We start from the raw sequence: 15,323 nt of genomic DNA on the forward strand, positions 1-15,323 counted from the left end.
AATGGCCACCCAGCTCCATTTTGGATGCCTGAACCATAGTTACTCCATTTGATTTTTTAAATGATCTTAAATATATTATCACTTCCTAAAATTTCCGTGGATCAGAATTATTTTAATGTCACAACAGCTTCTTTGGCCTGCTCTTTGCCTTTTTTTCTTTTAAGAAGAAGAAGTAACTAATCTGTTAACAGTGCTAACGTTTTTCTATTGCTAGGAATAAAGGAGTCAAAACTGTTCATGATCCTCCATTCTCTCCACTTCCTCACCTCCTCTACCCCATTCCCACCCCACACACACACAGTTTGGCCTGAGCATGTTTCCTCCTGTGCTTCCTCAGGGAAACTCCATCAAACTTAGTACTAATTTTTCCCAAACCTCTCTTTACATTGAAGTCAGAACTGTAAGCTACCATAGATATCCTTATCCCATTCAGTCCCTCCATCAGTGTGAAAAGAGAGATTCAGGGACTTGTCTGGGAACTCACTGCATGTTAGGACCAAACCCAGAGCTGATTCATTTAAGTTAGTGTGTCATACTCAAGGTATTTCACTCTTTGGACTTTTTTCACGGATGTTTCCACTACTTCTCCATCTCTTCTCTAATTAAACTTAAATTTTAAACATTCAGAATAAAATTTAAAATTTTTTTGTTTTTATTTTTATCTTAATTACTTATATGGCAATGGTAGTATTTTCTGTTGCTTATTCACAATGTTTTGGCTATGCTAAGGATTGATCAGATGCTCTTCCTCAGCCTGCTATCAGTTATAACCTTGTTTCTATGAGAATGCATCCCAGCTTGCAAGTAACTGAGAGTAAGATTTTTTTAGAACACAAATCATTTGTATCTTGGGGATTCTCTGATAATATCTGTTTAAATATTTTGTGAGATAAATTTCTCAACATTGTATTTTTTTTTTTTAAGCCATTTGGTCACAATCAATCTCAACAAGACATTCTTCAAGAAAATACAATATTAAAAGCCACAGATGTCCAGTTCCCTGTAAAACCGGTTGTAAGCAGTGAAGCAAAGGTACTAAAGTTTATGAAAATAAGCTTTGTGAAGTAAAGATTGCAGCCACAGGAAAACCTGTCCAGTAGGGGCTGGTGATTTGCTCTGGAAAAGAGTTGCTTTAGGCCTTTGGTTGTGATAGTTTTTAAGGACCCAAATATGGTCTGTGATTCTTTTAAGAAGCCAGGCAAAGGAGAACATAATCTACGATTACATTTACATAAAGTTTAAAACAAGCAGAACTCAATTATGGTGTTTAAAAGTCAGGATAGCTGTTACCCCAATAGATTGGGGGGAGAGCCAGTGCCTGAAAGTGGGCATGAAGAGTCTTAGGAGTTCTGATAAAGTTCTTTTTCTTGATCTGTTTGCCAGTTACACAGATATATTCACTTTGTGCTGTACACTCTATGCTCAATAGGAAGAAAACACTAGGGCAAAAATGGCATCATACCCTTTGGCCAAACTAAATTGACAGTAAAGTGGAATGAGGGTGAAAGGAGTGTTTTACAGAAGAGAAATTCCAGAAAAAGAAGACTCCAGAATTTTGTAGGGAGAAATGCAGTATTCCACATTCAACACAGTTACAGGCATACCTCAGAGATACTGTGGGTTCGGTTCTGTACCACTGCAGATAAGGCGAATATTGCAATAAAGAAGTCACACATAGTTTTTGGTTTCCCGGTGCATATAAAAGTTATGTTTACATTATAATGTAGTCTGTTAAGTCTGCAGTAGCATTATGTCTTAAAAAAATAATGTACATACCTTAATTAAAAATACTTGCTTGCTAAAAACTGTTAACCATCCTCTGAGCCTTCAGCCAGTAGTCTTTTTGCTTGTGGAGGGTCTTGCCTTGCTGTTGACGGTTGCTGACTGAGCAGGGTGGTGGCTGCTGAGGCAATTTCTTGGTCTCTTCCTTTCATGAACCATTTCTCTGTAGCATGCAGTGCTGTTTGAAAGAAGTTCTACTGTGGGTAAAAAGCTTTCAAAATTGGAGTCAGTCCTCTTAAACCCTGCCACTGCTTTATGAACTAGCTTTATGTAATATTCTAAATCCTTTGTTGTCATTTCAGCAATTAAGTTTGCAGTCTTACATGGATGCAGTTCATGACCTCCCCCAAACAGTTACAATAGTAGCAGAAATCACTGATCACCATAACAAATATAATAGTGACATAACAAATATAATGGAAAGTTTGAAATATTGCTAGAATTACCAGATGTGACACAGAGACACAAAGTGAGCAAAGTGAGCTGTTGGAAAAATGGTGCTGATAGATTTGCTCAATGTGGGGTTGCCACAAACGTTCAATTTGTATTTGCAAAGTACAGTAGAACAAGGTGAGCCTGTGTTGGAAGTCCTAGCCAGAACAGTTAGGCAAGAAAAAGAAGTAAAAGGCATACAAATCAGAAAGGAAGAAGTAAAAACTGTCACTATTTGCAGATAACATCATTTTATATATAAAAACCCTTAAGACACCACCAAAAAAGTTAGAACTAATCAACAAATTCAGTAAAGTTGTGGGATATGAAATCAATGCAACAAATTTTTATGTATTTCTATATACTAATAATAAAAAAGCAGAAAGAGAAATTAAGAACACAATCCCAGGGACTTCCCTGGTAGTCCAGTGGTTAGGACTTGGCGCTTTCACTGCTGGGGCCCAGGTTCAATCCCTGGTTGGGGTGCAGCCAAAGAGAAAACAAAACAATCCCATTTACAGCCGCATCAGAAAGAATAAAACTGTAAGACATTGATGAAAGAAATTGAAGAAGGCACAAGTAAATGGAAAGATATTCCATGTTCATGGATTGGAAGAATTAATGTTAAAATGTCCATACTACTAAAAGCAATCTACAGATTCAGTGCAATCCCTATCAAAATTCCAACAGTATTTTTCACAGAAATAGAGCAAACAGTCCTAAAATTCATATGGAAACACGAAAGACCCAAATAGTCAAAGCCATCTTGAGAACAAAGCTGAAGGCCTCATGCTCCATGATTTCAAACTACATTTCAAAGCTATAGTATTCAAAACAAACAGTATGGTATGCTGTGGAACAACTAAGCCTGTGTGCCACAACTACTGAGCCTGTGCTCTAGAGCCCACGAGCCATAACTACTGAAGCCTGCATGCCTAGAGCCTGTGCTCCACAACAAGAGAAGCCACCACAATGAGAAGACCGCACACCACAATGAAGAGTAGCCCCTGCTCGCCACAACTAGAGAAAGCCCGCATGCAGCAACAAAGACCCAACACAAGCAAAAATAAATAAATAAATAAAATTGATTCTTTATAAAAAAAAAAAAAACCACCATATGGTATTGGCATAAAAATACACAGATCAATGGAACATAATTGAGAGTCTTGAATAAACCCACACATGTATGGTCAATTTATGACAAAGAAAGGGTGGTCTCTTCAATAAATGGTGTTGGGAAAACTAGACAGCCACATAAACAAGGATGAAACTGGACCACTATCTTATGCCATACACAAAAAGTAACTCAAAATGGATGACAGTCTTGAACTTAAGATCATAAAACTCCTAAAAGAAAACATAGGTGGTAAGCTCCTTGACATAGGTCTTGGTGAGGAATTTTTGTATTTGACAACAAAAGCAAAGGCAACGAAGTAAAAGTAAACAAGTGGGACTGCATCAAATGAAAAATCTGCACAGCAAAGGAAACCATGAACAAAATGAAAAGACAACTTACCAAATGGGAAAAATATTTGGAAATCATACCTGATAAGGGATTAATATCCAAAATATATAAAGAAATCAAACAGTCCGATTACAAACAGAGGATCTGTATAGGTTTTTTCCCAAGGAGGACCTACATATGGCCAACAGGTGCATGAAAAGATGCTCAACATCACTCATAATCAGGAAAATCCAAATCAAAACCACAGTGAGATATCACCTCATACCTGTAGAATAGCTGTTATCAGAAAGACAAGAAATGAATGTTGGCAAGGATGTGGAGACAAGGGAACCTGTGTGCACTGTTGGTGGGATTGTGAATTGGTACAGCCAATATGGAAAACAATGTGGAGGTTCGTTGGAAAATTAAAAATAGAACTACCATATGATCCAGCAGTTCTACTTTTGCGTATTTGAAGAAAACAAAAACATTAACTCAAAATGATATGTGCATCCCCATGATCGTCGCAGCATTATTTACAAAACCCAAGACATGGAAGCAACCTCAGGTGTCCATCGTGGGATGAATGGATAAAGAAAATGTGGTGTGTGTGTATATATATACATATATAAAATGGAATACTGTTCAGACATTAAACAAAAGGAAATCTTGCCATTATATGTCATGTCTTGTCATTATATGTCATATATAAGATTCTACATATGCCATTATTTGTAGAATCTTAAAAAACAACAAACAGAAAAAAAACCAAGCTCACAGATACAGAGAAGAGAGGTGGGTGGGTGAGGGGTGGGCGAAATGGGTGAAGGGGGCGAAAAGGTACAAACTTCCAGTTATATAAGTCATGGGGATGTAGTGTACAGCCTGGGGATTATAGTTAATAATACTATATTGCATATTTGAAAGTTGCTAAGAGTAGATCTTAAAAGTTCTCATCACAAGAAAAACAATTTTGTAACCACGTATGGTGACAGATGTTAACTAGACAATTGTGGTGATCTTTTCACAATACAAATGTTGAATCATTATGTTGTATATCTGAAACTAATATGTCAGTTTTTTTTTTTAATTACCATATGATCCAGCATTTCTACTTCTAGGTAGATACCAAAAAAAGTGGAAGCAAGGACTCAGATATTTATATACCAACATTCATAGCAGCATTATTCACAGTAGTTAAAAGGTAGAAACAATCCAAATGTCAACCAAGAGATAAATGGGTAAACAAAATGTAGTATGTACATGCAGTGGAATATTATTGAGCCTTAAAAAGGAATGAGGCCCGTGAGCCATGGCCGCTGAGCCTGCCCGTCCGGAGCCTGTGCTCCGCAACGGGAGAGGCCACAACTGTGAGAGGCCTGCATACCGCAAAAAAAAAAAAAAAAAAAAAAAATGAAATTCTGATGCATGCTACAACATGGATGACTCAAACATCATGCTAAGTGAAAGACACAAAAGGACAAATAAATATTGTATGATTCCACTCATATAAGGTACCTAGAATAGCCAGATCATAAAGGAACACAAGTGGTTACCAAGGGCTGGAGGAAGGAGCAATGGGGAGATACTGTTCAATGGGTGCAGAATTTCAGTTTTAGATGTGAAGAAGTTCTGCAGATGTATAGTGGTGATGTTGTATAGCAATGTGAATGTACTTAATGTCACTGAATTGTACACTCAAGGGTTAAAATGCTAATTTTTATGTTATGTATATTTTAATCTCAATAAAAATTAAGGAATCCAGCAATAAGTTTAAATGGTAGTAATAGTATTTAGATTGTAAAGTGAACTACTAGGAGGCTGTGAGTTGATAGTTGAATTTGGAGTGATAATTTTACTGCTACAATTGTTTTTAAATTTATTTTACTTATTTATTTTTGGCTGCGTTGGGTCTTTGTTGCTGCACGTGGGCTTTCTCTAGTGGTGGCAAATGGGGGCTACTCTTCATTGTGGAGCACAGGCTCTAGAGCGCAGGCTCAGTAGTTGTGGCGCATGGGCTTAGTTGCTCCGCGGAATGTGGGATCTTCCCGGACCAGGGCTCGAACCCGTGTCCCCTGCCTTGGCAGGCAGATTCTTAACCACTGCACCACCAGGGAAGCCCTATTGCTACAATTTCTTAAAAAATTTGAATCCCCAGTGAAGTAAAATCTATTTATTGTCTTAAATGTGTCCATCATCTGTAGTATTTAGTTGATTGATATTTAGAAGAGGAAAAGATTTTAATTGCTGACTTTTTTTTTTTAAGGCCTTTATAAGACGCTGTTTGGCATACCGAAAAGAAGATAGGTTTGATGTGCACCAACTGGCAAATGACCCCTATCTTCTCCCACACATGAGAAGATCCAATTCTTCAGGAAACTTACACATGGTTGGACTGACAGCATCCCCTACACCCCCTTCTTCAAGCATAATTACTTACTGACTTTCCTCCAAAATTGGCATGATGTCTTTGAATTGCTTCCAGATGCATACTTGAGTTTGAGAGCTTTTGAGTGTTTTTGTTGTTTTCTTTTTTACACAGGATATGGTTGAGGACTGTTTGTGAACTGAAGTTCTTCATAGCATCGTTTGTATGAGTGGATCATGGGCAGTGAATAAATGTACACTTCTGACTGTAATCTTGAGCAGTGAAGGGTGACTGCCTGTTGCACAGAAACAGGAATACCATGTTAAGATAAAAGAACAATGTATTTTGGGGGGAACACTGTAAATAACGTTTATAATACTTAAATACATTTGGTTGTTACTAGAGAGTTCTAATATGAAGGGTGGTTTTTCATTATTTAAAAACACATGGAAAAAATATGAGACATATTTCTAACACAGGAACTATCTAGTGCCTGGATACATTCTTCAGCATTCAGCAGTTTATCTGCTGCAACCAAAGTAAGAACTGAATGACAGTGACAGTTGTGTTTTATAGTAATAGAATGTGAGAGTTAGACTCTTTGGACAAAGTTATTAGACTTTTGTCATTTGCCTATTCTGGCTTTTACCAAGTTGTACCTCGAAATCACATGTCCGCTTTTTTCACTGGTCATGTTAAAGGGAGAACTATTCCTAGATACATTACACCTTTGACAAAGTGAGCTGCTTGTTTTGAAATCAGCTGAAGTCCCTAAATTATAATATCTCCAGTGTTCTCAACATGTTAGAATTGTTAACAGGTATTTTTCTTTTGTTACCAGGCCTTGTTCATTCAAACAAGTGACAATACGTAACCAAATGCAGACCAGTTCTATGCAGGATAATGATAAATTCCCTTCTAGCTCTATTGTAAATTGTGTACAGATGTCGTATTTCAATTACCGAGTTTCAGCAGCTTATTCTTGTACAAATGTTTAAAAAATGCCTTTTCTAATTGGATATTGTATTTTTTTTAAGTCTTCTTGAAGGCGCTTTAATTGCTGCTAAATGATGTTGCTTCTTTGCTAAAAAAATCAAATGACCTCCTTAAAGGTGCAAGTTGACTGTACATTATAGAGAGATTATTAAAAGCAGGCATTTATTAACAATCAAGGCATGTAAAAATGATCCGTGTTGGACATAAAGAGCTCTCGAAATCAGTTTCTTGGTTTCTAGGGCTGTGGAGCACATATATACTAGGATTTATAAATTGTTCATGGTAATCCTACATTTCTAGAAAGTTCTTATCAGCAAGGTGGGAGGATGGTCCCTTAAACGAGTTTCTTGTGGTTTGTACAGATTTGTTAAAATGTGAACATTTTCTAACTGCCTTGTATGGTAGAAACCATTATTTTTCAGGATGCTGTATGTCACTCCTCTAAGAAACTTCCTTATCATCACATTCATAATGCTGATACTTACATGTGAATTGCCCATGTTGCCGAAAAAGGAGGCTATGCTTACCACAGATTCCCCTTAATATTGTACAGTTAAACCATGGCTCTTTGTTCTTTCATTGTACATAGACACATTGTCTCTTTAAGATGCTGCTGAAATTGTAGAGAATGTAGCCAAAACAGTAATAAACAATGACAGTTAAAATTTAAAGACTATGAAGTTACATTTGAAGGGAGCTTTCAAGATTTAGGACATTGACTGACTTGGCTCCTTAAGAATTAACTGAATAAATTCTTGAAGTATACTTGAGGATAAGTAAGAAGCGTTTGAAGCTGTTAAAGTATACCTAATAACCATTATCAAAGCTAATCCTGGGTAAGTAACACTTAGCCATATCGGGAATGGTTTAAGGGCTATACCTGTTCCTCTGTAGATGAAGATAGAAATCCTATTAAAAAAAATATTGATGTGGTAATGGAATGTAGCATCAATTGAGTGCTTTAGGTGCTGTCGGCCAATTTTTCAATTTTGTTTGAGTGAGTTTTCATCTTTCTGAATCCTAAAATACTATGTTCATATAGTAACAGTTATTTCAAGTCCTGAATTAAAAGAAAATCATCAGTTTGTTTAAAATTTTGGTGAGATATTTAAGTGGATGTGTACATCTAACATGAGATTGAAGAAGTGGTACAGACCTAGATCACTGGTCTTGACCACACTATTTTCAAATGAATGAAAGTGACTGCTACTGTCAAAATGCAGAAAAAGAGGAAAACAAGCCATAGAATAAAAGTGCTTCCCTGGGTTTAGGTAATCATCTGTTTAGAGTCCAAGATGTATAGGCAGTAAATGAGTTTAGAGACCATCTATTCCTTCCCAAGTTTTTCCAAAGAAATGATACAGATTTGGGTAGTATGCCCATATCTCAGCAGGTACAAGATAGCTCTAATTGAGCCAGAGTGAGTACTGTTACCTTCACCTGGGAAACTGGGATTTGCCACTAAGTAGTTTCAGTCACTCTGGCAATCTTTGGCTCTAACATCTTGAAGCTTACATTATTTTTTGGTCTCCTGAATTCTGTCCTCAGAATTAAAGTATTTCCTATATGCCTAAGACAGTAGCCAAGGTCTTCTCCCTTTAAGCACTGCAAGGTAAATGTACAGTTTTTTGCACAGAATTTGAAATCTTTGTTTGGTATGAATTAGCTTTAGTGCATGCATGTTGAGAGGAAGTAAGTGTAGAAACCACCCTAATTTATTAAGTCTGGAGTTGGGTAGATATCTGGTGGTTTTTCAGAAATAAAGTTTCAAGTCTATTTTTTACTTGCTGCCATCCCCTGCTCCTTAAAAATAATTTTCAATTTAAATAGTACATAAAATGTGAACAGATACTTCTGCAAATACCTCATTACATGAAACCAAAATGGTAGAATTTCAGTGAAACAAATTTAAAGAGTATATTGTGTTTTGCTGTTGATCGTTGCTTATTAAATGCAATAATGCTGATTACCATCAGACGTTATTAGCTGTGTTTTGCAGTGGTAGTGCAGACGGTCCAGTCCTATTAGATTGTGGATTTACTCTTAGAATTTACATTACCGTTTGATTTGTGTGAAAAAGACAGCCTTACTCTTAGTCCTTTAAAATCACATTGGCACGTCTTACTCTAATCCCACTTTAAATTTTGACATGTTATCTGATCATTTTCCTCCCAAGCTTAATCTGTTTCAAAAAGTGTTTTAGCACCTAGTTTTTAAATAAAATTGTTAGAATTCTAGTTCTTGGATTTCAGGAATTCTGTAACGGTTTTAGAATTTCTATAACTTATCTGGTGATCTGAATTACAACATACACATCTCCATTTACCTTCCCCTGCTTTCATTTCCCTCCTTTTTTTTTCTTTTTTAGAGGATTTTTCTCCCTGGGAATTCTTGGATTTTTGAATGGGAAAGATTTGAGTAAATATATATAAACTAACTTCAAAACGATTGCATAGAGCCAGAGGAGAACTTAGAAGAGTCATCTTTCATTAGGATCAAAACGCATAGTTTTCACTTGGAAATCCTCACTCATTTAAAATACTAGAGATGTAGGTTACCTACATACCTATGACTGTTTTTAAAAAGGCAGTGATAATAATACTGGTTAAGAATTCATATCTTAGAACCAGATTCTTTGGGCTTAAATGTTGACTGCCATTTCCTACCTGTGTTTCAGGTTCCTCATCTGAAAATGAAGATAACAGTGCAACCATACAGAGTGGTTGCAAGGAGTAAATGAGCTCACATATATAAAACCCAGCACGTTGTAATACCACGTATATAAAGCTGCTATTATTATTATTTTTTTTTTTTTGGCGGTACACGGGCCTCTCACTGCTGTGGCCTCTCCCGTTGCGGAGCACAGGCTCCGGACGCGCAGGCTCAGCGGCCATGGCTCACGGGCCCAGCCGGTCCGCGGCACGTGGGATCCTCCCGGACCGGGGCACGAACCCGTGTCCCCTGCATCGGCAGGCGGACTCCCAACCACTGCGCCACCAGAGAAGCCCTATTCTTTTTTAAGGCTCAAAAATTGTTCTGTTGCTTTTATCCTACATACAAGATGCAGTCTACTTTGCTTCCTGTGATAAATTTTCCTTTAAGAAACAGTTTTACAATACTTTATTCATTTCAAATGATGATTAGATTACCTGAAAAGGGAAGGTGGTGGGGTGCAGCAACAAGAAAAAGTAACTCTGTCTCAACTGTAATTACCCAAAGGATCATACCCTAACCATGTAGGCTATTTCATCAGAGGAAATTCTACCGTACATCCTAGGGTTTTCCTTGATAGTAGCAACCATTTGAGGTAGGATAGGTGGTATTATCCCAGTTTTTTCACAGAGGGGGAAACAGTTGGAGAAAAGAAATAACTTGGTAAGACCACATAACTAATAAATGACATCAGAACTAAAGCCCGGCTTTTGGAGTCCTAAAGCCAGGTTCTTAACCATGCTAACATTTCGCTTGCCTCTTTATTATAAAACTTGTTTACTGTGTTAAATTATCATGATTCTTCAAAATGACAAAAATGAACAGATAGAAACGTAACTGTCACCATAAAAGAGCGAATATAAAGAATTCTTCAACTGTTAGATCAAGAGTGCCATCTGAGCTGTGCCTTGATGGCTGGCTGTGAGTCATGTCAGAAGGGCTTCTGTCCAGATTCATTCTAGGCAAGACAGAGAGTGGGTCACAGACCTTTTCCTCTTCTCACACTTGTTTTTCATTGCATTTTTAATTTAAGTCAACGATCAGATTAGGTTCTGCTTAACTTGCAGGGATCAGTTAGTTCACCTTTCTCCTCCTCAGCCCACTTTCATGAGCATAGAAGGTATATTCTTCCTCTCCCTGCAATGGTACTGGTTGGTCTCTAATAAATCTGGAAAACTGACTCTATAAAGTCAAAAACTTGAGAAAGTCTTATAAATCTAATGAAATTACCCATGTGTGGTGCTCCAGTGCCAAGATCACAAATGAGTAATCCTGACTTTATCAAGTGACTCTCACTTTGATTTTTAAAAGTCTGTTTGTAATTAAATTTTTCTATAAATATGTGATCCATTTTCATCTGAAGAACTTAGGCTGTTCCTGTAACCAAATACCTAAGCTAAGCAGTATACGTGCGTGACCAGCACCCCCACTGTTCTTGGTGGAGTATATGGTATATTTGGTTTAAATACCATTGATATGGTCAGATGATTGATGAGGATTTTTTTCTAGGATGGGACAAACTTAGATACTAAAATTACCTGATCTAAAGAATGAGTATGGCTGATTTATGTCCTATCGATCCTATTTCACCTCTTTATGTCTGCTAATGACCAAATTCATAACTTCCTTTTAAGGAGGTATTCAGAAGAGTGAAAAGTGGGGAAAGTCTGGGTTTTGAAGTCTGACTTGACTTTGCACCTGGCTTTGCTATTTAATAATTGGATGACCTTAGAGAAGTCACTGACTAACCTCTCTCGGCTTACCTTCCACATCTGTAAAGTGTATATATTAATAGTACTTGCGGGCAGGCAGCTGGGTGGGGGTGTGTGTGGGGGTGCTGGTGTAGGGACTGTGGCAGTGCACGGGGACGCAGTACAGTGGCTGCAGGGCTGAAGAGAAGCTACTAAAGTTCCTGTGGACGCAAAGTAGAATTTCATAAGAACATAATGGATGGAGAAGTGAAAACCTATCGTGGCTGTGAGGGCTCTGCTCTGATGCCATGTAGTCAAATTGATATCTTCGGATGGTCATGAATTTATTATAGAAAGAGAACATGCGCTAACATCAGGACAAAAAAGGCATGTTGAGTGGCCCAGGTCAGTTTGCTGAGAACGAAACTAATGAAGTCAATTTGAGCGAGATCCCTTCACATGTGCTATCAAAAGTATGCATGTATTTTACCTACAAGGTTCGCTACACTAACAGCTCCACGGAGATTCCTGAATTTCCAATTGCACCTGAAATTGCACTGGAACTGCTGATGGCTGCAAACTTCCTAGATTTGTTAAATAAAATAAATTATAATAAACTTAACTTTTTTCAGTATTTAATACCTGTAGTTAGTAGTTTTTTCGTATATAGCATGTTGCCTGTGTGCAGTTGGACTTTAAAGTTCGTTGCAAAGCAGATTGCCTTCTGTTCTTTTGCATAGCAATCAGAGTTGAAATTTGTTTGCTACATCAACAAATTAAGGACATTTTTACAAATTGAGAAATAAATAGGCCAGTTCATAGGTGTTTTTGCCTTATCCTTTGGATGTGATTTTTTAAATTAGAACAGTGGTGATATAGTAAATGCTGAAATTTAGGCATAAATTCAACACGTTCTACAGGTAAATAATGGGACTACATGTTTTTATGTTTTTAGTGTTGTTTTAAAAACCTATTCTGATCTTAATGGCTGTCATTAGCATTACTAGACTTACGCAACTGCATATAATTGCATTATAAACAAATTTATAACTTAGCCAAAATATTGATTTTTATAACTGTCAAAGACAAGAGAGTTGAAATTTCTTATGTGTCTTTTGATAAACTGCAGTATTGTTTAAGTGTATCTTGTCTTTTTGTTTCTTGATCCAATTTAAGAACTTATTTAAAATCAATTTTGGAAGATTACTGGGTACAGCTTTTGGAGCAGAGACTTTTTGAACTGTAGCCACATGGTCAACAAGTAAACTACATGACTTTAGTTTCATTTGCATTTTGGCCAATCCATTGACTATAATGTCTCCTTTGCAATATTCATTCTTATACAGTCCCTTGTGATTACACTTCTCATTATTTAAATATGTTTTAAAAGACTCACTGTGAACTTCATCTAGATCCTAAGAGCAAGACTTCTGACAATTCCAGTCTTCCTCCAATCAACTGAAATGTTATAAAATATGAAAAACGTGGAGAGATGCAGTACAAATCTAATAATGCACTTTGATATAGTATATTAATTATCTTCTATTAATGTATGTCCCACTAGACATGATATCCATAATGTGGGTCTTCTGAACTCAAACTTATAAAACAGGTCATTCAGCTTTTACGCTAAGACAAAAAAAATTTTGAAGAACTATAATAGAGCGTCTCTGCCTAGTCGTGGAATAAGAAGCACTAGAGTTGGGGTTATTATTGTCTCTATCTTAGTAGTAAAACAAAGCTGTTATTATAGGGTCTATAAATTTAAGTCTTCAGCTTACTTCTCTAAGACTGGTTCAGTATGGACCAGTTTTTCTGGAACCTGCAAAATCCATAAACAACCAAGATCGATAAAAGTAATTTTTCCTCTTAGAAGACCTAACATTGTTATTGAAAGCAATTAAATATAAATGTTAATTGCATATATTTTAGTAACATCTTAAGACATACTGTTACATATTTTAGTATAGAATTACCAAGTACAAGAATTATATTCTGGGGACTTCTCTGGTGGCGCAGTGGTTGAGAATCTGCCTGCCAATGCAGGGAACATGGGTTCGAGCCCTGGTCTGGGAAGATCCCACATGCCGCAGAGCAACTGGGCCCGTGAGCCACAATTACTGAGCCTGCACGTCTGGAACCTGTGCTCCGCAACAAGAGAGGCCGTGATAGTGAGAGGCCCGCGCACTGTGATGGAAGAGTGGCCCCCGCTTGCCGCAACTAGAGAAAGCCCTCGCACAGAAACGAAGACCCAACACAGCCATAAATAATAAATAAATTAAAAAAAAATTTTTTTAATTCAGGGCTTCCCTGGTGGCGCAGTGGTTGAGAGTCTGCCTGCCAATGCAGGGGACACAGGTTTGTGTCCCGGTCCGGGAGGATCCCACATACCATGGAAAGGCTAGGCCCATGAGCCATGGCCGGTGAGCCTGCGCGTCTGGAGCTTGAGCTCCGCAACGGGAGAGGCCCACGTACGGCAAAAAAAAAAAAAAAAAAAAAAAAAATTCTGCTACTTGGTGACCAATAATGCCGATTATAAACCTAAGTGGTGATCTTAAAGGTCAAGGTGATAGCTAGAATACAGTTTAACTTTGATCCATTTTAGTAGGTTACTTTATATGTTAGGTCCAGAAGTTACCTGGAGTTCAAAATATTGAAATAGAACCGAAAGATTAGTAAAAACTATATCTTGTGGCACATGATACTTGCATGTTAATAAAGACTATTGACTGAAAAAAAAAAATAGTACCTGCCTTTCAGGCACCTAGCACTAAAAGTGGGTTCAGAAGGTCCTCCAACTAATATGGCATGAGCTCTGACCAGTCAGAACAAATGCTGGCCATAGTGCAGAAGAGAGGGTCAAGAGTAATTGTGGGACACTCTGAGGAAGGGATGGGACCAGTTGGGGTAGGAACTCGGGAGACTCCAAGCAGCAGCCATTTATCAATCATTGTGGAGATGTTTCTGTATTTTAACTCATATCTGCATAATTGCTTAGTATGAGCCCTGCCTGTCATCAGTGACGTAAGGTAGACTCCATAAATGACTCCCTTCACTCCAGCACATGCAGCTATTTTGGAAGTTTACACAACTAATGACTTGCACATCCAAGGCACATGACTATTTTGGGTTGGAGACCTAACTGGTCTCTGTTTCCAGAACTATTTTTTCTTCACTTTAGAAATGCTATTTGGATCTCAAGATTGTTTCTGTTCAAGCCACCATGAATATTAAATATCATCATGGTGGTTGCTGGACTGATGAAAAAAAATTAATGTTTCTTTTTGACAATTTAGACTTCATCAGTAGGAATGTTTTAGAATTTTATTCCTGTGAGCTTCCTTCCCAGAGGTATGGAATATATCCACACATAGTTATTAGTAAAAAACTTTTTCCCTGATAGTAACCACAAAGCAAAAATCTACAGTAGATACACAAAAGATGAAAGAATTTAAGCACACCACTACAGAAAAAGCATAAATGAAGAGAACAAGAAGAAAGGAACAAAGGAACTACAAAACAGGAAACAATTAACAAAATGGCAATAAGTACATACCTATCAATAATTACTTTAAATGTATATGGACTAAATTCTCCAATCAAAAGATAAGAGTGGCTGAATAGGTAAAAAGGCAAGACCCATGCAGATGTAAGGACACACACAGACTGAAAGTGAAGGGATGAAAATAGATATTCATGCAAATGGAAACCAAAAGCTGGAGTAGCTATACTTGTATCAGATAAGATAGACTTTGAGACAAAGAAAGTAATAAGAGAGAAAGAAGAGCATTATATAATGATAAAGGGATCAATTCATAAACAGGATATAACATTTGCAACTATTTCTACACCTAACAGAAGCATATAAGTATATAAAGCAAATATTAACAGATGTAAA

General features: G+C 37.2%; 1 protein-coding gene and 1 pseudogene across 1 annotated transcript in view; both read left to right on the plus strand.

Annotated features, from left to right (window-relative positions):
• The window catches only part of TLK1 (tousled like kinase 1), a 137,282-nt gene extending 129,589 nt beyond the window's left edge, over positions 1 to 7,693 (plus strand). The window contains exons 20-21 of the mRNA XM_024765710.1: positions 925 to 1,032; positions 5,925 to 7,693. Coding sequence (XP_024621478.1) covers positions 925 to 1,032; positions 5,925 to 6,101 — 285 coding nt within the window. The 3' untranslated portion in view covers positions 6,102 to 7,693. The remainder of the gene's footprint in view (positions 1 to 924; positions 1,033 to 5,924) is intronic.
• Positions 7,694 to 11,599: 3,906 nt separating this feature from the next.
• Positions 11,600 to 12,449, plus strand: LOC112413683 (elongin-C pseudogene; annotated as a pseudogene).
• Positions 12,450 to 15,323: the final 2,874 nt, after the last annotated feature.

This window comes from Neophocaena asiaeorientalis, unplaced genomic scaffold, assembly GCF_003031525.2.
Source record: "Neophocaena asiaeorientalis asiaeorientalis breed wild unplaced genomic scaffold, Neophocaena_asiaeorientalis_V1.1 scaffold721, whole genome shotgun sequence".
In the NCBI taxonomy this organism is placed as follows: domain Eukaryota; kingdom Metazoa; phylum Chordata; class Mammalia; order Artiodactyla; family Phocoenidae; genus Neophocaena; species Neophocaena asiaeorientalis.